General features: G+C 54.1%; 1 protein-coding gene across 5 annotated transcripts; it reads right to left on the bottom strand.

Moving 5' to 3' along the window:
- Positions 1–1,963: 1,963 nt before the first annotated feature.
- TBC1D22B (TBC1 domain family member 22B) lies at positions 1,964–22,465 on the bottom strand. Of its 5 annotated transcripts, XM_030473310.1 has the most exons (14): positions 22,159–22,351; positions 21,619–21,694; positions 17,563–17,619; positions 16,305–16,618; positions 15,295–15,474; positions 14,738–14,808; positions 14,217–14,345; positions 13,723–13,788; positions 12,717–12,831; positions 5,679–5,785; positions 5,323–5,398; positions 4,927–5,054; positions 4,084–4,179; positions 1,964–3,667 (listed from the first exon to the last, which is right to left on the bottom strand). In XM_030473310.1, exons 4-14 carry the CDS (start codon positions 16,579–16,581, stop codon positions 3,539–3,541), a joined length of 1,374 nt encoding a protein of 457 aa, XP_030329170.1. In that variant the 5' UTR covers positions 16,582–16,618; positions 17,563–17,619; positions 21,619–21,694; positions 22,159–22,351; the 3' UTR covers positions 1,964–3,538. The 5 variants fall into 5 exon arrangements, with proteins under 5 accessions (XP_030329170.1, XP_030329169.1, XP_030329172.1 ...); XM_030473309.1 differs by lacking the exon at positions 21,619–21,694 and having other exon boundaries at positions 22,159–22,459; XM_030473312.1 differs by lacking the exon at positions 21,619–21,694 and having other exon boundaries at positions 16,305–16,467; positions 22,159–22,175.
- Between the last annotated feature and the right edge of the window lie 897 nt (positions 22,466–23,362).

Here is a 23,362-nt window from a genome sequence, read left to right as displayed (position 1 = left end):
GAAGAGCCTCAGTTGCTGATGATCTCCCACCCCAGCCCCTGTGGGGCTGTCGTGGTCCCAGACCCTCAGAATCATAGAACTGGATCATCCAGTTCCAACCCCCTGCCATTGCTCATCTCCAACTGATACTGAAATTAAATTCCCATTTCCCCTCTTAACAGGTTTGTCCTTTTGGTTGCGTCTGCCTTTAATCTGAAGGCAGAGCTGCCCTGGGTTTGCAAACCTGGATTTGTCCTGCCTGGATCCAGCATCTCCCAGAACTGCCGCCAATGGCACCTTTGCCTGAGACTGGTCAGACATTTCCAGTGGTGCAAGGAAAAGTTTCTGGCAGAGGAGTTTCATAGAACTGTAGAATCAAGTGGGTTGGAAAGACCTTTAAGCTCATCCAGTCCAAGCATTCCCCAGCCCTGCCAAGGCCACCACTAACCCATGGCACTGAGGCCTCGGCTACGCGGGGTGTGAATACTTGCAGGGACGGTGACTCCAGCCCTGCCCTGGGCAGCCTGTTCCAATGCCTGAGCACCCTCTGGGGAAGGAGTTGTTCCTAATCTCCATCTAAACCTCCCCTGGTGCAGCTTGAGGCCATTTCCTCTTGTCCTGTCACTTGTTCCGACCCCAACCTCATTTCACCCCCCACCTCACCCCCACTTCCATTTCCCCTTGATTCCCAGGATGCTCCTGCCAGTTCCTGGCACTCTTACCAGAGCTGGTGCACTCCAATTCAAATGCCTTCATGGTTTAAAGCAAATCCAAGCTCCTTATCACCATTCCTACCCTTTTCCCAAGGGCAGCTGGTTTGATGGGCACAAAACCCCCCAATTTCCCAAGGTCCTGCAGCACCTCAGGGACTTGGCTCCTTCCTCCTGTTGCTGCACTCTCCCCCACACCCCCCGATGCCCTGGGCTGTGATTTGATGGATTATTTTGGGGACTGAAAGGAAAAAAAGAGAATAAAATTAGGTAAGACGTACGTAAATTTTACTGTCAGTATCTCAAGCCTTCACACCCAGTTTTGGATTCCTGTAACAGGAAGGTTTGGTGGCGCACAGTGTGTCCTGGCTCAGGGAGAGCTGCAGGGGATGGGGAACGTATTAAAAGAGGAATTCTTCAATTTACTTTCTACCATTTCCACCTGTTGCAAAAACAAGGAGGATTTAGCAACAAGAAGGATGTTGGGCAGCTGCTCCTCCAGAGGAAAGCACTGGAAAACAGCATCCATGGACCTACCTCATCCCAGCCACTGCCCATCGACCTCCCCGCTGGCATTTTGGGGTGGAATTATTGCACATTAATAAAACAGCTTCCCCCTCCCGCCCTGTCTTTTCCTCTTTAACAAATGAAATGGTGACTTCCCGAATTGTTCTGCAGCTCAAGGGTTTCCATGACAATCGCAGCTTCCAGCTGCAGCATCAGCTTCATCCCCCAGGCCTGAAATGGAGGGAGATGGGAGCGGGGCAGGGAGGGTAATGGAGGGGGGGGTGTCTCAGTGCAGGTTTTTGGGTGGTGCCATTGGCACTGGGTCACACCAGGACAACACATCCCAATAAATCCCACCAAGGTGAATAAGCTGAAACACAAGTAGCCTGGAGACTGATTTCAGAGGCTGGGGCAGGATCGGGAGCTTGGGGCTGTCCCAGGCCCTTTTTGGAGCTCTTGGAAAGGCCAATCCCTCTCCTGCCAAACCAGCACTTTCCACAGCTGAGAACCCCCCACCTTGCTTTACAGGTGAGGAAACTGAGGCACAACCACACCTGAGGCCCCTCACAAGGCCAAACACCACTCCCAACCCCCCCACAAACACAGAGCTCAGTAGTTAGTTGAGTTTGGGCAAGTTATTTCTTCGCTTCCCCTTTGCCATGTCTCACTGCAGCTCAGCAGGTCTGGCCCTTGGAGAAAGCAACAAAAGGCACCTGCAAAAGTCCAACTAAAAGCCTGAGAAGAACAACTCCAGGGTGGGAAAGCGATTTCTTGAGACACTATTTGGAGTTTTATTGGCAACAAGGCTCTGCCTTTCACATGCTCAGCGCCGGCCTTGCGGCTCCGCTGCCTCTTCCCACCGGGAACAGCAATGGAACGCAGAGGGACCGGGAAGCTCCATGCCCTGGTGACAGCCCACATGGCCTGGATCCGTCCCCAGCCCTCATCAGGATGTAGCCAACAGGAAGAACACAGCTGCTTAAAACATCCACAACTGGTTTGAGAGCAGAGGGTGGTGAGGGCAGCCTGGTCCTTGCTGGGAGAAGCCCTGGAGGACACATCCATAGGGCCGGGGAACACCGGGGCAGCCAGTGCTGGATCCAGGATTGTTCCTCCCCACAGGGTCCCACTGGCCTCGGAGCCAGCACCAGACAAGCTGGGATACACTGTTTCCCAGACATGGCTCTGCCCTGCTTCCCATGTCCTTTAAACACCCAAATCCTCTTTGGAGGGAAGCCTTGAGATCCATGTTTTTTCCATCGCTGCTCTTCCTAGCAGGTCCAACACTGCAAACACACGCTGTGAGAGAAATACCTGTGGGTCCAAAAGCCCCCGCACACATCTGGAGTGGTCCAAAGCCCTACGATGCTGTAAGCAGACACCTTCCCAGGCATGGAGAGGATGGGGAGAACAAGGAGTGCACGTTATAAATATAAAATCATGATCTGCTACAAACGTAAGACGTATATTGTACATCTTTAACCCATATACACAAGAACACAATATACACAGAACGCCTCAGAGGAGCAGGGGCTTTGCAAGGGGGGGGGAGCGGGAGATGCTGCTCCCCTTCCAGCCCCCCCGCGCCTCCCCCCATGCCAGAGGGGTTGTACCGACAGCACATCAGTCACCAGAAGTCCTGTGAAGCTGACACGCATCGTTGGAAGTGATGGAGTGATGGTTCCCCCGCCCCAAGCCGTGTTCACCCCAGTGCCCGGGGGGAGAGGGAGGTGAAGAGGATGAGGAGGACACAGAGCAGGCATGAGGGGCTCTCTCGTGAACTCAGAAAGTGCTTGGGGTGTCCAGACCCTCGGAGCGAAGCCAGGCCCTGAGAGAAGCTTCTTGCCCCGCTGCCCTCAGGGGAAGGATTTTCCAGCCAGGCAGGTCTCTGATAAGGCATTTTTCATCTGGGAGCTGGAGCGACCAGTGGCAGAAGAGAGAAGGGAGCAGATATGGCAGCGCACGTGGTGACAGGTTAACACGAGGCAGCAAAGCCAAAGTGGTCCCAGCCCAGGGTAAGGGGTGGAGAGGACAGGAGGCCTTTGTCCTCGGCTCAGTTTATCTGTAAAGCTGCCCCCCAATGCCCTCTCCCAGCCCTTTCAAGCCTCTCTCCCTGGCTCGGTATGGAATACTGGCGGTCATTGGAGTGGCACATCCAGGCGCATGGAGTGGCAGACAGGCACACGTTAAGAGTTAAGACAGTCAATGTGAGCTTTGTACAGCGAGGAGCAGCTCCCGGCCGGAGTGTCCGAGGACGTGGGATGACAGAAATGCCACAGTGATCAGATTGGGCCAGGACAAGGGCTGGATGTGGGGGAGAGGAGGGAGTCCAGTCCTGGCACCTATCGGCGGTAATGATTGGGGGCATCTGCAAACATGTACTTGAGTCTGTAGGCTTCAGCGAGCAGGAGCCCAATCTCTTCGTTACCCCAGTGTATCGTGGGCAGGTTTTGTAACAACATCAGAAGGCCCTGAAAGAGGGGAAGGTGCTTAGTTTGGGGAGGTAGAAGGCAGAGTATAGATCCACAGCAGGCTCAGGGCAGCAGCACTCAATAACTTGCTCACAGACAGCATTAAAATATGCTTGTGTCTAGATTTGAATCAGTGAAGCACCTCAGATGCCCCAAAATCCCTTGAAAGAAAAGATGCTTCCATAGCTGGACACCAGAAGGCAAACATAAAGGGACTTACCATATCAGAGCTGATATTTGCTCAGTTCTGTCCTGAGCCCTGAAGCTCAGTAGTAACTTTTAGGCAAGGATCCCGAGCCAGAATGATCTTGGAGCCAGCTCTGAGATGCTGGTTGACTGCATCCACCTTGGGCTCCCAACCAGAGCAATTCCCTCCCCTAACCACCAGGGAATTACCCCCAGCCCCAAGGTCTTACTTGGAAGTCTTCCTCATCTAGGATCTCCTTTCGCCACTTGATCAAGAAGGCAGCGCAGACGTACAGGTGGAAATGTGAGAATCCTTCTGGCTCTGACTGTGGACAGCAAAGCTCCGTGTCATGACTTCCCTGCACACACGTGTCCTGCTGGGCCACCTATCACCCAACTGGCTACCAATGTCCCAGGGCCACACTGCTTTGCTTCCTGCATCCTGCCCCTCTACTCTGCTCTCACGAGACCCCACTTGCAGCACTGTGTGCAGTTCTGGTGTCCCAGAAGGACATGGAGCTGTTGGAGCAAGTCCAGAGGAGGCCACGAGGATGATCAGGGCCTGGAGCACCTCCCATATGAAGACAGGCTGACAAAGTTGGGGCTGTTGAGCCTGGAGAAGAGAAGCTGCGTGGAGACCTCAGAGCAGCTTCCAGTATCTGAAGGGGGCTACAAGGATGCTGGAGAGGGACCTTCATCAGGGACTGTAGTGGTAGGACAAGGGGCGATGCGTTCAAACTTAAATAAGGGAAGTTCAGGTTAGATATAAGGAAGAAGCTCTTTACTGTGAGGGTAGTGAGGTACTGAAACAGGCTGCCAAAGAAGTGGCAAATGCCCCATCCCTGGCAGTGTTCAAGGCCAGGCTGGACAGAGCCTTGGGCGACATGGTCTAGGGTGAGGCATCCCTGCCCATGGCAGGGGGTTGGAGCTGGGTATCTTAAGGTCCTTTCCAACCCTAACTATCCTATGATTCTATGATCTCCTCAGTTACCAGAAGACTTCCACCCCACCGCGCACAGGGAACCGGCCCCAGAGCGACCAGCCAAGCAGGGAAGGAGCAGGAGCCTGTGTACCTGGTAGGTGTCCCAGAGGCGGATGGTGCAGCGAAGAGGCAGCTCCCTCATCAACAGATTGTTCATCCAGCGAAAGGCAAACTGCAGGTATTCGACCTCGTACTTCCTAAAGTGATTATGTACCTGCTCTGAAACAGCACATTACACTTACACACCTGGGGAGCACGGCACTGCCCCCAACACACTGGCTTTCAGGCTGAGACCTTGTTCTCCAGAACACCTCCACTCCTCACCCTGGGCAGCAAAACCCTGTCGCAGGAGGTTCCTGGCTGACTCTACCCTGCTCTGCTTCTATACCTGTGGTAGGCAAGAGTTTACCCCTGCCTTGAGGGTGCTACTTGCAAAGGAGGCCCCCCCACTGTTGTGACAACCTGCTCAGATCCCCTTGTCACCTACCATCGATCCGGCTCACCAGCTCCTCCAGGGCTTTGACTTTCTTCTGGATCCCTGGCTGTGCAAAGGTGTAGTTATCCTGTGGTGAGAGTCAGAAGCAGCAGCTCTAACAACAGCTAGAAATGATCCAAACCACATCCTCAGCTCCACAGGGAGCCAAGAGCACCATGAGCACACAACTCTAGAGCACCAGGTTCATGTGCCTGCTGTGAATCCCTAGTCAGGGCACTGCTGGTTGGGAGGCACAGGATTTTACCCACAGATTTAGCTCAGTGAAACAGTAAAATCTCCCTAATGCTGGGACATGCAGAGCATCCACCCCATCAAAGGGAGAGACCCCGCAGGGCCCCAGAGCTCACCTGAATCCCATCCAGCAGCTTGCTCATGCACCAGAAGCTGTCAGCTTCAATGCTCCGTAACACATCCTGCGACAGGTTCGTTACATCAAAGTTCTCCACATCCTCCTCTGCAGAACAGAGAGGGAAGAGCGTCAGGAAGGTGGGGACACCAGGCAGCTCACAGGACACACCGACAGGCTTTATCAAGCCAAGGGCAAGCTATGGGGCTCCCTGCCTGGCACAGAGTACAGCACCCATGCACTGCCCTATTTCTCCAACCCAAGTGAAGGGCTGAAGGACCCCAAAAGACTCAGTGGCCACGATCTGAACTCAGCCCAGCTCTCCAGAGTGCTGTGGGAGGGATCCCACAGTGCTGCTGCTGTCGTTGTCCCTCCGGGCAGGGGCTGTGCATAGCCAAAGCTGCATACGGGACCACTCTAGCCAGACCACATCCCACCTCAGGTGATGGCAGGTCTCTGTTAGCACCACAGGGAGAACTGGGAGAGGTGAATCTCCCACTGCAGCCAGAAACCAGGGAGGGAAACACTGCCCATGACCTGGGGCAGCTCAGTTTCCACACCCAGATTCACCAGCATCATCCCAGGACTGAAGCACAACACTGTTACTCAAAAAGTGGCTGCCAAAGCCTCAGAACCCTCTAGAGGAGAGCAGGATTCTGAGGCACAGTTGCAAGGACCCAAAAGCAGACAAACATCTTCCTAGAAAGCAAAAAGGCTCTGAGTTAAACCCAGCTTGGAGCCTGACAGTGGGGACACGCAGCAAAGAGGCTGCTCAGCTTCACAGAGCTTCTCCTCCTCAAACCCAGCTGATGGGAGAGATCCAGCAAACTGCAGCCCCATGCACAGAAGAACTTTGCTGCAGGGGAAGCAGAGACTCGTGCAAGCTTGTTTTCCGAAGCCAGTGAACTGGGGGTCAGAGAGCACAAGGGTTAGTGGCAGTTTTGTCCCCAAAGGGTGAGTGCAAAAGGCTGCCCCTGCTTTTAAATGGGCTTATGAACCTGCAAGAAGGGCAAGGGGGAGACCGGAAACCTCAGGGGCAGGAGGTGGTGATGCTAGCTGAGTCTGGAGCAGGTATCACTTGCTCCAGGCCAAGCTCACCTTAACCTGGAGCTGTAAAAGGCAGTGGAAACATAGGGAGGAGACTCAGGAGACACAGGTCTGGCCCTCCTGTTTGGCAGAGCCAGCAGCTCCCTTCCCTTTCCTCAGGAGAGCGCCTGTCACAGTGCTAAATCACACCAACAGATGCCAGGGCTAAACTGGCCCATTTCCAAACCCAGAGGTTCAGAAATCCTAACAAGTGTCTTTGATCTTCCTTGGAAAAGAGCAAGAGAGGAAGAGGGCAGGGCCTGGGGCTACAGCCAGGCCACGCTCCTGGCTTAGGGCAGCGACGTGAAAACTCACGCTAACAGATCCTGCCCACAGGAGGATGGGAAGTACAGAGCCAGTGACTCCAGCACTGCTCCTCCTCTGCGACAGGACTCAGCTCCAGGGCAAAATGCCACCAGGAGCTTTAGGGACAAGCAAGGGCTTAACTCTGCATTAATCTGGCAATCTCGAACAGCAGAAAGAGCAGCAAAGCTCTTCTACAGCTGCAGGTCATCGTCCAAAGCTATCACTCTTCTACTAGCTTCTCTGCAGGGACTCACAAATATTCCAGGTAATGAGAAAGGCAGGCAAAATCCTCCCCTAGACAACCTCCCTCACACAGGAAGGAGGATGGACAGGCAAGGGAAGGGGACAGGGCCACATGATAGTAGCCAGGACTGGTCAGGGGGGAGGCTCAGCCATGCAGGATGAGATCCATGCAGGTTCAGGCATGAGGACCATGGTGGAGAAGGGGATGTGCTGACCTGCCCAGGCGACGGGGAACACCTTGCTGCTTGTGCCAGTATGGGGGCAGGAGAAGCAACTCTGCCAGCACCCTGTTGTCAAAGCAAAACAGGGATAGGAGGTGCCCAGCATGAGCCAACACACACACACAGAAGGCCTCTGGAGTGTGTGGCTCAACACAAACATCTGCTCAGTGGCATCATTCAAGAAGCCCTGTGGAAAGGAGGGAGCTGCTCAACAGGGCTCTGGCAGGGCCTGAAAGAGAGCCAGTGGCACAGCAACACTGCTGGCAGTGTCCCAGGGTGCCCGAGGGAGAAAGCACAGCTCCCGTGAGGGACATTTCACCAGGACTCAGGGGGGACACAGGAGAAGGGACATCACAATCCCACTTGAGCCCCTGCTCCAAATGCCGGGCAGGGAATAGCCTGGAGCAAATGAGAGGCACCAGGGCTCAGTGCCTGCTTGCCCTCAGGGAGCTTTACTGACTCCCCATGCTCACTGCAGGACTAGACACATGGGGAACAGTTAAACCCAGGCTCGGCTCACAGCCCCATATAGTAATGGGCACATCTGCACCATGTGCAGTGAGGGACAGACCCAGGGCAAACCCGGAGCTCAGAACAAGACTGATGTTACAGCCTGAGCTGGTAAGTTGCAGTGTGAGTGGTAACACCCAGCTACGAGGCTTCCCTTCCCCCACGTTCCACTTATGCTCCTGTTTACAAGGAGACAGAGTCTTAGTTTAACCACAATCAGGATTTAGCCACAAAGCCAGTCAGGGGCAAGCAAGATCAATCCTTTCCATGGCACTGCCCCTTCTACAGGCTTGGTGAAATGCCAAACAGGTCCCAAAGCTGAAACAATCCCTTACACAAGGCCTTGGATCAGCGATGGAAGTGGCGTCATACATTGAGATGGGTAGAGAGCACTGGGAGAGGGCACAGAGGCAGCACTGGCACTACCTGGGGCTGCTGAACTCATTTCTGAGCTCTGTCACTGCCATTTGAAACGCAAACACAAGCCCTGATTGCTGGGAGTGACTCCGAGGGGCTGCGGGACCTGAGCCCTGAGCTGGGAGCAGTTTTAGCAGGACTGAGGGCTCAGTAGCCCTGTGCTTGCTGGGCCCTCTCTGATCACCTGGAAAAAGGGACATATGGTTTCCTCTGGCAGGGTGTCAGCCCTCCCCCGGTTCCTCGGGTGCCAGACTGCCTCTCTCCATCCTCAGTGCTCAGGCTCTGACTCCCCAGCAGCACCACTACACCCATCCCATCCACAGGGCAGCAACAGTGGGCTCAGCTGCTCCTGCAGCCTCAGCACCACCCTCGAGCTCTTCCTCATGGCAGCACAAGCAGAAGTCATCAATCACCAGGAGGAGGAATCACTCCAGCTATGGATCTGATGGTGGCAGGGGCCCAAAGCACCCCTGCTTGCTGCCAAGTAGCCATGCTGGTGCAGGAGGCAGGTAGAGCATCACAGGAGGTGAGCCATGCGGGGAGAAAAGTTAAAACACAGCAGTTAAATCTATCCCATCTGCCAAGCGGCTCACAGGTGTCTGCCCAGCACCTAAAGAAGCATGAGTTTTGCATCTAGACTGGGCACAAGGAAAGGAAAAGCAACTGGTCCCATCTGGCACTGGAAAAAGGGGCAGAAGAGTTCAGACATGGGGATTGGAAGCTCAGGAAGAGCTGCTCCTCCCTGCTTCAGCCTAGTTGATGCTGGTTGAAGGGGCACACACACTGGATTCAAGGCATTGCTCAGAAAGAAGAGGATAGCAATACCAACAGGACCCCTTTGGTTAAGCTGGGGAAATCCAAGATAATAACAGCATCATCCAGTTCCCAAAGCATCCCAGGGCAGCCAGAAGAAATGTTGTCCTGCGAGTATGCTTCACTCACTGGTCCATTTACCTCCTTCAGGACCCAGAGAGGCTTCCACCCTTCCTCTCCCCATCTTCTATAGTGAGGATGGAAGGGCACCAAGTCAAAGACTCAGCATTATACCAAGCCAGACTGCTGTAACTACTACCCTGAGCAAGCTGTTTAATCCCTCTGCACACAAGAGCCTGGGTGTTGGCTGGGTTACTGCTGACTGATGAGTCTTTACTTATGTCAGCTTCAGTGAAAGGAAGCTGACAAATTGTTCCCTGAAGGTGCTTGGAAAGCTACAGACCATTCCCTCCCCAAAGCACCCACCTTTTCCCCACGGACATGTTCGAGCCCCTGGTGGGAAGCCAGACAAACCCTCTGAAGCATGTTTTAGGCCTTGGTCTAGTAACTGATGTATAACGGAGACACCATTAACCAGACACATTGATGAGCTGATAAGCACCAAGCGGAGATTTTAATTGATCTGTAGAAAAGTGGATTTGTTGTCTGCAAATGCAATGCCTGCTCAAAGCATGGGATGATGGAGCATGGGAGAAGGCTCAGGGGAGACCTTATCACTCTCTTCAACTACCTGAAAAAAGGATGGAACGAGGTAGGGGTTGGTCTCTGCTCCCAAGGAACAAGTGACAGGACAAGAGGAAACGGCCTCAAGCTGCACCGGGGGAGGTTTAGATGGAGATTAGGAACAATTCCTTCCCCAGAGGGTGCTCAGGCATTGGAACAGGCTGCCCAGGGCAGTGCTGGAGTCACCGTCCCTGCAAGTGTTCACACCCCGTGTAGCCGAGGCCCTCAGTGCCATGGGTTAGTGGTGGCCTTGGCAGGGCTGGGGAAGGGTTTGACTTGATGAGCTTAAAGGTCTTTTCCAACCTGGTTGATTCTATGATGGGTTAGAAGTCTACAAAGAAATTGGAGATGGAAACCAGCCCATTATCAGAGGTGAGACTGCTTTACGAGAAGCCACTAGAGTGAACAGCAGGAGACCAGGGTGTTAGCCTGGCTTTGTGCTTAGCGGCTAACCAAAGCCAACAGCTTGTGAACTCCATCTCTGCCTGTCAGCTCACTCACACCTGCACACCATGGTCCCCAAAAGGGCTGTGATGGTCCTGCTGCTGTGGGGACAGCCCTTCAGAGCTCCACACAAAGATCCAGGGCAGCTGGTGGCCAGCTGAGCTGAGGAGCCAGCACAGTAGATGCATTCAACAAAACCCCAGTCTAAAGAACAGGGGCAGCAAAAACAGAGGTTTGAAGGTGGTGCCAATTTCCCAGAGCCAGCTTTCAAGGAAAGGCAAGGAAAACTTTTCCAGGCCAGCTCTACATATACCTTTGAATGTGGAAATACCCTCATAGGACAGGGGTATGAGCCCTCAGCAGCTGCCTGATCGTGCCCTTTCCCAAAGGGATACAGCCTGAATACAAGCAGAATTTCCTTTAAACAAGAGACTTCCCACAGAAAGGAGAGTTGTCCACTGGCACATGCTGCACAAGGGTTACCAAACTGTGCAAGGCCTCTTTGGGTCTCCTGCTGCAAGGACTCGGGTGCAGCACAGTCTTGGCTGATCCAGGGATCCTGAGAACTAGTGATCCAACAAGGAGAGTCTCCAGACCTGCCCAGCACCAGCTCTTCAGGGGTCTGTGAGCAAAGGCAGCTGTAGAGAAGAGCCAGTGCTCCAAGCCAGAGACTTAAATCCTGTTGCAAAAGGGGTTATATGGCACTAAGCACTGCCAGTTCCTTCCCATGTGCATTCAAGGCAATTACTGATCTTGCCCTTGAACTCCAACTGCTACACAGCCTGCTAGCACAGGCTCTGCTACAGAGAGCCACCATGACGGCTTGTCACCTAAAGGCTTTGCGTCCCAGGCTCTGGGGCCAGAAGGGGATGCATAACACTGTTTGGCAAAATTCAACTCAACAGGTCTCACACGTGGTTTTTTTCCTCCATTTCCAGAGATAGCTGTAAGCAGGAAGGCCACATTCAGAGAGGAAACTTCAGGGAGGGGTGAAAACAGCCCTGGAAGATGGTGAGAAGCACACCACCAGCAAGAGGTGGACGGGTCCGATGCAACATGAACTCTGCAGCCACACACAGAGAGAGTTGAGCCCCAGCACAGTACAGGGCTGCAAGAAGTCACACCGGGTATCTGCAGGCAGCTCTGATGCTTCAGACCAGCTCCCTCCTTGCAGAGATAACTCACTGTGCATAGCCCTGCTTCTAACCTAACAAATCAATCCTGAGCAACCAGCCTCCACCAAGCCTAAGTGCCATCAATGCTGCGGTAGAAGCAACTCAAAAGGGAACCTGCTCAGACCTGAGCCAGCAGGCTCCTGACCTCCCAGGAAACAGTACTCACCACTCCAGCTTGTAGCAGGTCCACATTTTGTGCCTTCTCCTTCAGGCTGTGAGAAGCATCAGCACTTCCTGGGGATCAATCCTGACCACACCGGCTACCAGAGCGGAACCAGCTGGCTTACCTCTTTGCAAGCTCCTCAGAAGCAGCACATCAGTACTGGTTTACAAAGCCTCAGCTAGGCAGTGGAAGGCTTCCACTGACTTCGACAAGCTTTGGCTACGACCTTAAAAATATTTGTTCCACAGGATTTCTCTGTCACTAATACGGTCTTACAAATTCCCTTTTTTCCTTCTATTTACAGTGAAAACTAAGAGCCTTTAGGCACAGGGATTACAGAGGCCCAGCATTAATGTCAAGCCCAAAAGACAGCTAGAGCTGGAGAATGAATAAAAGTGCTATGGGTGGAAATTACTTGATCTCCAGCTAAAAGCAACTGGCTGTCAAGCAAGCCAAAAGCAGCAGGGAGAAGTCAATTTGCTTTCTGAAAGTCTCAGCTTGAGAAACACACCTGTACCAGCAGCACGGGCTTCATTTCGATAGTTTATTTTACATTCTCAGCAGGGTCTCTTTATACTTCCCTCAATGCTCATAGAGCCAGAACTACCTCAGAAGCCAAGCCTTAAGAGCAAGACCCTCCCTTCCCCCAACTCTGTATTATCAGGGCTTTGCCCAAACTCCCTCAGCACCTAAAAGGCCTCATTCTCCTCCAAGCTGTAAAGATGTTAAGCACATTCAGATGCAAATCTACCCTCAGCACTTCAACTTCTGTGGACCTCAGCAAACTGAAGTCAATCCAACTAGGTAGCAAAGATACAGTAAGAGGTCAAGATGCATCTCCAGCCTGGCACAGGTGCTGAAGGAAGAACACATCATCCCCTCAGCAAGGCAAGCTTTTCTGATGCCAGCACTTCACACCCTTTCAAACACCCTTGTGGAGAGGCAGCACCGTGCTTCAAGCAACAAATGTCACTTACCAACATACTCAGAGAGGAACACAACAAAGAAAGGAGTGACCAGGTCATTGATTCCCTGTACATAGCCGCTGGCTGGGTGTCGAATGGCCCAGATAAACAGGATTCTTTCAAAGATCTAGGGAAGAATGAGGGAAAGCAGGTACCTGCATTAGCCGTGCACAAAGGCAAGGCAGAAAAGCATAATAGCTAAGCTCAGGGAGCAGAGATCATGCACAGAGACGGCTTTTCTGCAGCAATATGGGTAAGATAAGAAGCATACAAGTCCTAGGAGAGCCTCCTGTGTGATCCACAGATCCCACACACAGGCCAGCCCACACTTCACAGAACAAGGCAGCCCAGGCTCCTCATCAAAGCCTCAGCTGAAGAAATGCAGACCCAACTTTGCAAGATCCAGGTGGTTTAAGACCCTTCCACCCACAGGACAGGGCTGCCTGTGCAGAGCAGCACACCTTGTTGAACATGATGTTGGAAGCTAAGGCTGTTATCTGTTATTAGCACAGTATTCCCAGCAAAACATCACAGATCGTGAAAGTTCCCAACAGAGCAGCCACCCTTCAACAACCTTCCAGACTGCCCCAGCCCCAGGACACCATGCTCTGACATACCACAAACACATGCTAAGATTGTTTCCAAGGAGGACACGTGCCTACTGCACCTCCCGGTCATCCCTCAAACCCATCCCTGCCTGGGTTTCTCACATACTGCTTCACACAAAAGAGGTTTCATAGCAAAACAGAACTGATCTCCTGGTCTGGTTCAAATGCCTTGAATTTGTCTCAAAACAAAAGCTTCAGGTCTTCTACCAACTCTTGGCTACATCTCACCACAGAAGGGCTGATCTCATAACCTTGAGCTCCAAGTCTGATGTCCTTCAGAAACATGGGACAAGACCAGCTTCAGCAGGTATCTGCATCAGGAGCTGTCAGCCATGGAAGTTTCCCCACAGATCTAACTCCACACGTACCCCCCACAGCAAATGTGTGACAGGAGCTTCCCTCTCCCTTACCTCCTGGACAAGCGGCTGCTGGAAGAGGGGTATGAGTGGGTTGGTCCTTGGAATATCGATGTGGATCTGGAAGAGAAGGTGGGTTACATACACCAGCCATGCATTCCAGGGGCACAGTAACTCATCACAGGCTAACAGAGGGGAATCCACTCCTCAGTGTCCCCCAAGTGAGAGCTGTACTTGCTGGCAAGCACAGCGAGGGCTACAGCTGCAATGATAGAATCATGTCCAGTTTTATCTCTGATCTCCTCTGCTCAGGTGTGGGCAGGTGACCAGAGCTGGAGTCTGAAATCTAGTTATTAGATCAATAGAAGGAAGGGTTAAACTAATACCTGTAACAAGAGGCATAGAAACATGGTGCCCTTTCCCCTCCTAATAGCTGCAGCTAGAGGAAGTCCTGGCGTGACCCCAACTGCATGGACAAGCAGTGGCAAGAGGAAGGAAAGGGATATAACCAAGGCAGAAAGCCAGGCAACAGGCAGAGGGGCTCATACCTGTCGGTAGGTGTCTTGATGATGCTCCTCATTCCGGGAATCATAATACTGCTGGATGAAGCCAAAGTATTCCTCCCGCTTGCGCTGCAAAGTCAGCTTTCGCCGCTCCATGTTTGCAGGGAGATAACCCTGTGGCAGGAAAACCTGTGTCAGGGCAGAGCCTCTTCCCTCACCTTAAAACATCCCCTGAAATCCTGCCTGTCAGCTGGAATCATCAGGCACAGAGACTCAGGAGCTGGGGAAAGACCTTTCATGGGATTTGGCTCTCCCAGTCCCTGATGCCTTGGAGCAACCCAACTTCATGGAATCTTTCCAAACCAGAGTGAACCACCTATTCCCAGCACCACTCTGGACTTTGTGCTGAAAGAGGATGTAGCAATTACACTCCCCAACCAAAAAAACCCTGCATAGGCTGGGCACAAGACACAACACGAGCAAACCTGCTTACAGGACACAAGGAGCACATGTCTCTGGCTCGGCACATTCCCCCAGCCTCCTGCATCACAGTTCCAAGTACTCACTGAGAGGAGACGCCAAGTCACAGGCCGGACCTCTCTGGGCACACCAGGCCAGCTGCATTTCCTCAGTTCATCTGCAAACGGACAGTGGTGGCAATGGATTAGATCCTAGGCACGTCCAGGCACCACTATACCTAGAAGGAGAGGAAAGCCCAGTCTGCTCCTGCAGGCTCTAGTGACACTGAGCCTCCAGGAAGGCTCCACATTAGCAATGGCTGGGGATGTGGGTCTGCAGCAAGAGGAGCAGAGACTATTCCAGCTCAGCCTGGGCACAGAACTGGTGGCTCCAGGGGTTCCAACGTGATGGAACCTCAGTTCTCATGCAGAGCCCGACAGCCCCCAGTGATCCCAACCATCATTTGCAAGACGAAGAAAGATTGGGAACAGACAGGGAGCTGGTGGAGGATGTAACCATCTGCCAAAAGAGCAGTTTGTGCCACAACACCACTTGGTGCAACTGCAGAGAGTCCTTTTTTCCACCCCGGAGCAGACCCGATTACAACTTAAAGCAGGCAGCAGCCCTCTTCTCACCCACAGACACCCCCATTTGCCACACTCACCCAGGTCTGTGTTGTGGCTGGAAAGGAGCTGCCGAAACTTCTCCAGGCGGGTTTTCTCCCTCACTGTCATGGGGGGAGCACCCGAAGCATTTTGGTCAGAGATCCGGGCGACAAGTGGAATGACAGGCCGAAGGGGAAGGGACTGCTGCTTCTGAAGGGGGGTCCTCACACAGGCCTCCTCTGCAAGGACCAGATGTTGCAGTGAGGTAGGGAAGGAGACTGCACCTCTCCGAACCTACCCCGCTCAGAGACCTGCCACTGCAGGTTTCACTCCAGCCCCAGCCAACAGAGCATCACTGGCCCACTCCGATGGACCACCTGGTGCACAGGCATGTTATGGCTCTTCCATCATTTGCCCCTATTTCTCTTTCCCTTCCTTCCTCCTGCACCCAGACACCTGGCTGCCAGTGGATCAGACTTCCCTCTTCACATGGGAAACATGACACAGGAGACAGGCAGAAGGAGCTGTGGCAGTCCCAGCAGAACTCACCTCCACCGCTGATCAAGCTTACTGCCAGCGTATAGAGCAGGTGATGGGCTGCCAATGCCACCTGCTGGCAGCAGAGACCTGCTGGGTTACTGCCACAGTGCGACAAGGCAGAGCGAGCAGAGGCTGATGCTGCCCAGCTCCCTGCCCAAGGTGGACAGACTCGGGTCAACAGGACCTCACCCAGACCTTTACTAAGAGCAGCATGCTGGGCCACAAAGGAAGCAGACCCTGAGCAAGAATTTAACAGATCTCCAAAATTCCTTAGCACCCTGAACACGGGATGCTTTGGGACAGACGTGCCTGTATGCAGGTACTGAGCAGCAGAGGACACTGAAACATTAAGGCCAGGCCTCCAAAATTGGCTTCTTGGAGTAGAGGATACTACAAAGAGGTGAAAGCCCCTGTTGAGCTTATGGGCTGGGCCACAGCCTCTCACCCATAACATGTGAGGAGCAGCAAGCAGCTGAGTTCAGCAGTCAGTCGGAACACTGGAGCAGTAAGCTGCTCAGATGGCTCTTACCAGATGTCCTGGAGAGCTGGGCCTCACTGCTGGACTTGATGACCTTGCAGTTGGTGGGCATGTCGCTGAGAGCTGACTGGGCCCGCTCGGGTTTTGCCCGCAACTTGCTGTGGTTCTCCAGCACCTGGGCTGCTGTGGCCTTGGCCACTTTAGAGTTCAAAGTTTGCAAAGAGGAAGAGGAGGAAGAGAAGTCCTCATCTTCGTCATCACCGATGTCCCAGGCATCACTGGTATTGCGGGCAAACTCATGGAAGCTGGAGGCCTTCTTGCTTTTCATAGGCAGCGCATTGGCCTTGGAGCGGTCCTTGATGAAACTGGGAACCAGAGAGAAGCACTATCAGAGCCATGCTGTTAGACAGGTCCATCTTCTTTCCTTCCCTATGCCCTCACTTCAATTAGCCTGTCCCTTTTCCCAATTCCTCTGCTCCTCCTCCCAAACCCAAGGAATATGTTAAGCCTCTCCGGGCTGCCTGCTGCCAGGAGGCAGAACCTGACATGATGGCAGGGCACAGAGGCCACAACTGGCAGCTGGAGAGGTGCCAGGCTTCCCAACCCAGCAGGGCAAAGGGGAAAGACCTACAGTTCCTGCAGCTCCACCTCCTCCCACCCTACACAAAACAGGTAGATTAGCACCCAAAAAACCAGTCTTGCAACCTGGGGAGAGGCATGGCACAGGTCAGACAAAGCTGGTCTGCGCCCGTGGACACTCCTGATACAGCTGTGACTGCTCCCAGCACACTGACCAGCCTGGTTCTCTTCTCAGGCACAGGAGGAGCCTTTGCATTTATCCTTAAGCTACAGGAGTCAAAGTCCAGTGCCTGAAGCGTCACAGAAAGGGGAAACCTTCACCACTATCCAGCACGAGATAGGGACGAGGAGGCAGCTCAGATCAGCTCTGCCTTTTCTTGCTGGGAAGCGTGCTGCAGTTCTCTAGCCTTACAGCGGCCAGGCAGCTTTACCCCCCTTCCTTCTCTTAATTCTTCTGTCTCCAAAGGGGAGCAGAGGGTTCAGACACCACTGCTGAAAACTATGCATGTCTCCTTTGATGTCGCTGGGTTTCTGGCCATAAAAGGGCGTCAGTAGATAAGCTTTCCCTGCAAGCTTCTGCAGAGCTCAACACGGCGCCGCACCCCACTGCTGTCCTTCTCCACTGGAGCATCGCGGTGTCAGGGGAGGCTGGAGACATCCACCTACTGCAGGACTGAGCCAAAAACCTGCAGAGCCTTGTGGCCTGCATCTCCAGGAGCTAAGCACTTACTTCTTGGTGAGCCGGGGATCCAGAGGAGGATGCTGTGCTCCATACACGGGTTGAATGCTGCAGGAAGGAGAAAGAAAGAAAGAAATAGAAGACAATGCATAAAGCCACAGAGCACCCATGAATAATCTCCTCAACCCAGACTGGGGTCACACTTCTTGCCGGCTGTCAGGAACTGAACACAGACCAAAAGCAGCTTCTATCTGCAAAGCCTTAGCTCCAAAATGCCACATCCAGCTGAAGATCTGTTCTCTACAGCAGCAAAGAGAAGCCTTGTTTAACCTCTCAGCGTCACTCCAGCCTGAGCTGGGATTTGTGACCTGCTCTTTTCCGCACCACTGGTTCACTCTGAGTGACCATGTGTCTCTGTCCTGCTGCCTTTCACACTGAGGTTCATTCTCCTTTCTAACAAGGGGATTTCTAGGATTGGGAATTCACCCTTCCGAGCTCTGCAGGACAGGGAAGGACTCCAGCGAGTGACAGTGGTGCTCCTCCACAATGCACCTGAGGGTTTGAACCCCATGCTGGCTCTCAGGCTCACAGCCAATGCTATGGTGAAGCAGCATCTGGTACAGCACACACTTTGACACGGGTCCAAATCCCAGCTTAATCAACCACTTCCTATGTGGCCTGAAATGAGCCACCACATCCCAGTTCCTCGGCTCTGCTCCCTGTGGAGTGGGACTGGTGGGACAGGGAGCCCAAGGGCTGCAAGCACTGCATGGGGAGCATCACCTTGGAAAGGAGCTACTAGCTGAGTGTTCATCACTAGTTTTACAAGCTCTGCATGTGAGACAGCGATCCTGAGTTATCAGTTCAATTTGGGTAACTATCCACAGCCACCTCATCTCTGGAAAACAAGTCCTCCCCATCCCTGGTACACAGCACAGTCCCACATCCCACAGCAGAGACAAGGGCCCATTCAGAGCTGTCACACAAGGAACAGGCTCCTCTTGGGTCAACAGAGCTGGCCTGGTTTCCAGGAGCTGCAGATGGTGCCCAGCAGTAAAATACGCAGAGCCCAGCCGTGCAGGAGTGGGACAGCAGCCTGGTGCAGCTGGAAGGCACACTGGGAACCAGTTGATGCTGGGGGTTGGCAGCAACAGGCCCAGCTGGCTGGGGAGAGACACAGAGATCAAGGGCAGAGGCTGGAAACAACCACAGCACAGAGAGATCCCGGCGCTGAAACCTGGTGAGGGGTGGGCTCTCTGCTGCAGCAGCCACCCCCCCTGGCTGGAAGCACTGAGAAGGCTCACTGTGTTTCCCCACCAGCCATCAAGCCTAGGAAGGAGTTTGCTGACTAATTATTATCCAGGAGTCAGGACAGCTATTGAGCAGAAGCACCCCCGTGGGTGGGCACAGCAAGCAGATTATCAGGAGTAAGAAAAACAAGCTCTCCAGATCAGTGCTGCTTCCCAGTGACTCATGGCAGCTCCTTGCAAGAGAGGAACCAGCAGAGTCTCTCCGATAGCCAGCTCCAATCTTGCTCTGTCTTGCGACAGCAGCCACAGCGCTGCTCCTCTCTGTGCTGACAACAGGTGACCACTTCTGACTCATGTGCAAAAGCCTGAGCTCCACAAGCCGAATGTGTGAGGTGTGTTAGAGACACAGGAGGGGATGTGGCAGCGGCTCTGGGTGAAGAAACTCCTTCCTGGTACTCTGAAGCAATCCGCTGGCTAACGGCTACTACAACACAGAGGGTCCCACCTCCCAAGCAGCTCACTTTGAAGAGCCTGAATGCAGGCTCCTCCAGACAAAGCACCTTGAGCTGATCTAATGGCACAGCCCATCAGCCTGCACTCACACACAAGGGGCTGAAGGGGACAGTCTGGGTTCCAGCAGGCTACAGAGCCAGGACTAAACACCACCATGCTGCACTGAGTTTGAACCGCTGCATGAAGCGGGTTCTCCCCATGTTTGTCCCATCTCTGCCAGTTCTCTGCCAGATTCACCCGTGCAGAAGGTGTAACAGGCTGGACAGAAGGAGTGCAAATGAAGTGTGCAACAGGTCTTTAAGCTACATGAGCACATGTACAGATAGATGCCAGAAGCAAGTTTGTGCTGTGGTGTCTGAGGGACCCTCGATGCCCGAGCCCACCCCTTCAGCTCACATCCCTGCAGCTGACTCCCAGCGGATCCTACAGCTCCCCATCAGCACATCCTACTGAGAACGTCGAGGCAGGCGTGCGTTATCACCAAGTGATGCTCGCTAACTTTATTTACTCACTATTGCCTGGTTTTCCCTGATGCAGCTTGGCTAAATGAATCAGTTGTCTCCAAGCTTAACTCCCTGGTTAAACCTGAAGCTGGTTTTGCCTGACTTTTGCATGGACAGAAAGCTCAGGGCAGGCATTACCTCTCAGCACACACACCACTGGGTCAGGAGCCGATGCTGTGCTTGCATGCTGAGTGGACGAGCCGTCTGTCCTGTCTCATTTGAAGCTCTTTGGGACAGGCATTTCTCACTACCCATATGGTCAGTGCCGGTACAATGCCTGTGGTACCAGCGTTATGCTACTCACCAGGAGATCATCACAGGGTGTGGGTTGTTGACACTGCAGCAGAAAGCACATCCATGAAACCTCAAGTGCCACTTTTCAGACACAGCCCAGAATTACTCCCAGTCAGGTCTATTTCTCCCCTTTTAAAACAGCATTTAAATACCCCCCCTTCCCCCCAGAGCCAGGCTGCCTGTCTCTCTAACGAGCAGGAAATAACAATCCATCGCACAGGATAACACACTAGAGCAACCTGCCACCAGATCCCCAGAAAGTTCCTGGGGTGACAATTCCCAATGCAAAAACTACAGGACAGTAGTGGAAACGTGAAAGGACAGTTACTAGTTCTGCCACGCTAAATCTACAGGGAAAAAAGCACCAACTAAAAGCTAATACAACCAAGTGACCAAATGTACAAAGTGGCATGGAAAAGGAAGTTAACACAGTCTCCAAACCTTGACAGAGCCTCCCTCTGCCTGCTTGTCAGGGCAGAGAAAGAAGAGAGGCAAGAATCTGTACGGGAAGATCTCTCAAACCTCATACAAAACAGAAAGGGAGCTTTAGATCTAGCACCTATGGATATAAGCATGCTCCACCTCCACCTTTGGCTGCTGTGTTGCCCAAAATCTGTCAGTAACCACCCCAGGAATACACAGGGCATTTATTTAGAGGTGGTAACAAGGCTCCTGGACAGCAGGATATCTGCCACGCAGCCAGTGACGAGCAGCAGAGAACTCTGCCAAAAACTTGACGTCGGTCCCTATTGTCTAGGCAGGACCGGCTGCCTCCCAGACCGGTTCACCTGGTTTGAGCTTTCCAAGCCAAAGCTCGAAGTCACTGACTGCAGGAGGGAGCTGCTGTCCAAGACTATGAGCTGGAAACACAGCTGTGACCTCGAGTAAGGGATAGGAGCAATCAGGAAGCCAAATCACTCAGCAAGAGCACAGCATTTTCTTCCCCCATGAGCAGAAGAGGAGGAACACGTAGTGCTCATTGCTTTCTCTTTGCTTGCCACAGACCTGGATTGTCCCACCAACCTGAGGGAGCCAGCCAGTGCAGCGACAAAGAACCGAATGAGAGCACATTAGGAAGAGAAATTTAACTTGCCCAGCAGGATTTTAAGCCAACTAAGCATTTCAGACTGCATCCACACACCAGGAGGGGAAGGGCAGGGTGCAGATAAGGCAAATGAGAGGAAAACATGAGGTGCACCCAATGGCAACAGCACTTGTGAAAGCCTCCCCAGAGGGCTGGATGCTCTCTCCCCATGACAGCCTTGCTTCTAAGGCTTTGTAAGGAGCATCTCCTTCAACACCACCAGCCTCTTCTTCCTAAACACCACCTGAATCAGACATTTCACTTGTTTCTCCCATCCCCGGGAGAGTGCAGGTGCCTTGACAGGAAGCAGAACATCACAGCCAGATGAACTGAAGCAGGACGGGGCACACACAGAGAGGCCCCACAGTCCTCAGTGCTGAGTAGAGGTGGACCAGGAGTGACACTGCAGGAGTGACTGACCAGGAGTGGTTAAGGGGGGGGACATGTGCATTGGCAGAGGCACCTTTCTGGGACAGAGCTGCTGTCACCCAAGGTAACACCTCTAAGGGCTTCGGGAAGGGACGAGATTCCTTCAATACCTGTGGAAATGAGGAAGGTACCGCCCTGGCCCGAAGCCACCTCAGGGGGGGCCTTCGAGGGCCAGACCCCGACCCCCTGCTTTCCCTGGGAGGGCGGTGCACGCAGGGGTCCCCACAGCCCCCTGCAGATGAGGGACAGTCCTGAAGCTACCCTTGTTCCTTATACAGGGGGACTTCTGCCAGCAACAATACCCTACCCCATAGCCTGCGGGAGAGGGAGGGCGGGGGGTGGAGGGCTGGTATCGCCGCCGTTGCAGGGGGAAAGTCGGGGTCCCTCAGCCAGCTCCCCTGCCCCACACCGGGGTGACACCCCTGAAACTCCACCTTGCAGGGGGCAACCCAGCCCCTGACAGCCCGTTCCCAAAGCAGAGGGGCTGCTCCCGCTCCCCCACCCAACGCCCCGCAGCTAGGCCCTTGTGCCCCTTCCCCGGGCGGAACCGGCCCGGCCGGGTGTCCGCGCTCACCTGCCCGGCAGCTTGGCGCTCCGCTTCCAGAACTGCCTGCCGCTCTCGGCCGCCATGGCGGAAAGGAGGGGCGGGCCCGGCCGGCCAGCCAGCGAGCGAACGAGCCCACCGGCCGGCCGGCCCCGCGGCGCAACAGCAGAGCGCGGAGGAAGGCGGCGGCCTCCCGCAGGCCGCCTCACCGCCACCCGCCCGCAGCCCTCGGCGGCGCCATCTTGGGTCCGGGCGGAGAGAGCGCCGCCATTGGCCGCTTCGGGCAAGGCGTTGCGGAGCGGCCAATCGTGAGCGGGAGGGCGTGGTGACGTGTGTGAGGAGGCGGGGTCTGCAAGACTGGGTGTGAGGCTGTGTGAGGCAGAAGAGACCATCTAAGGAGGGAGGGAGGAGGGGATAAACCATCTTGTCCCGTGCGGGGGGAGGGTGGAGCAAACCACTAGCATTGAGGGGCTTGGCAAGCGGCGCTGAGGCGGCGGTGCCTGGGAGAGGGAAGGGGGCAGAGTGACCGCGAAGAGGGTAGGGCGGGAAGAGTGAAACACCGGCCCTGGGGTTTAGCACCAGCGAAGGGTTAAACACCGCCCGCTCGCCCTGGGGAACGGGAAAGACCATTCACGCTGCGGGGGAGAAGGGGGACACGCCCAGAAAGCTCCTGGGCGAAACCATCGGACAGGGTGGAGGGGAGGGGGAAGCGGGGAGGAGGCGGTGGGCAGAACCGTGCGCGGGGCGGGACGCGGCCGCCGGGAGGTGCTGCGGCTCCCAGGGGTGGCTCCGCCGGCAGCCGCGGCTGCCTTGGTCCCCGCAGCGATTCAGCACTATTTGGGGTCATTTCCAGTCCCCAGCCGAGCCCTGGTGCCGCAATGTCCCTAACGACAACCCGGCTGAGCGAGGAGCCGCCATTGTGGACAAGCTGTGAGGCACAAGTGGTCACCCCTGAATGAACGGGGATAAACTGGGAAAAAACAAGCCACAGACGTAAAAAAAACATAAACTCTCCAGGTGACCTGGGCAGTGCCATCCCTCTGATACCCTGAGGACAAACCCTGATGCTGGGTGGTCAGCAACCATGGTACCTCATTGGGCAGAGTGGGATGGGGACTGCTGGCACGGGCATCCCTTGGCTGTGGGGACATGTGGACATCCTGCTCCTGAGGGAAACAGTGAATTAAGTGTTCAACAGTGAATTTCAGTGTTCACAAACCATGTAAACAAGGCC

This window comes from Strigops habroptila, chromosome 18, assembly GCF_004027225.2.
Source record: "Strigops habroptila isolate Jane chromosome 18, bStrHab1.2.pri, whole genome shotgun sequence".
In the NCBI taxonomy this organism is placed as follows: Eukaryota; Metazoa; Chordata; class Aves; order Psittaciformes; family Psittacidae; genus Strigops; species Strigops habroptila.
Note: the sequence above shows the minus strand (reverse complement) of the source record. Positions and strands in the feature narration are given on the sequence as shown.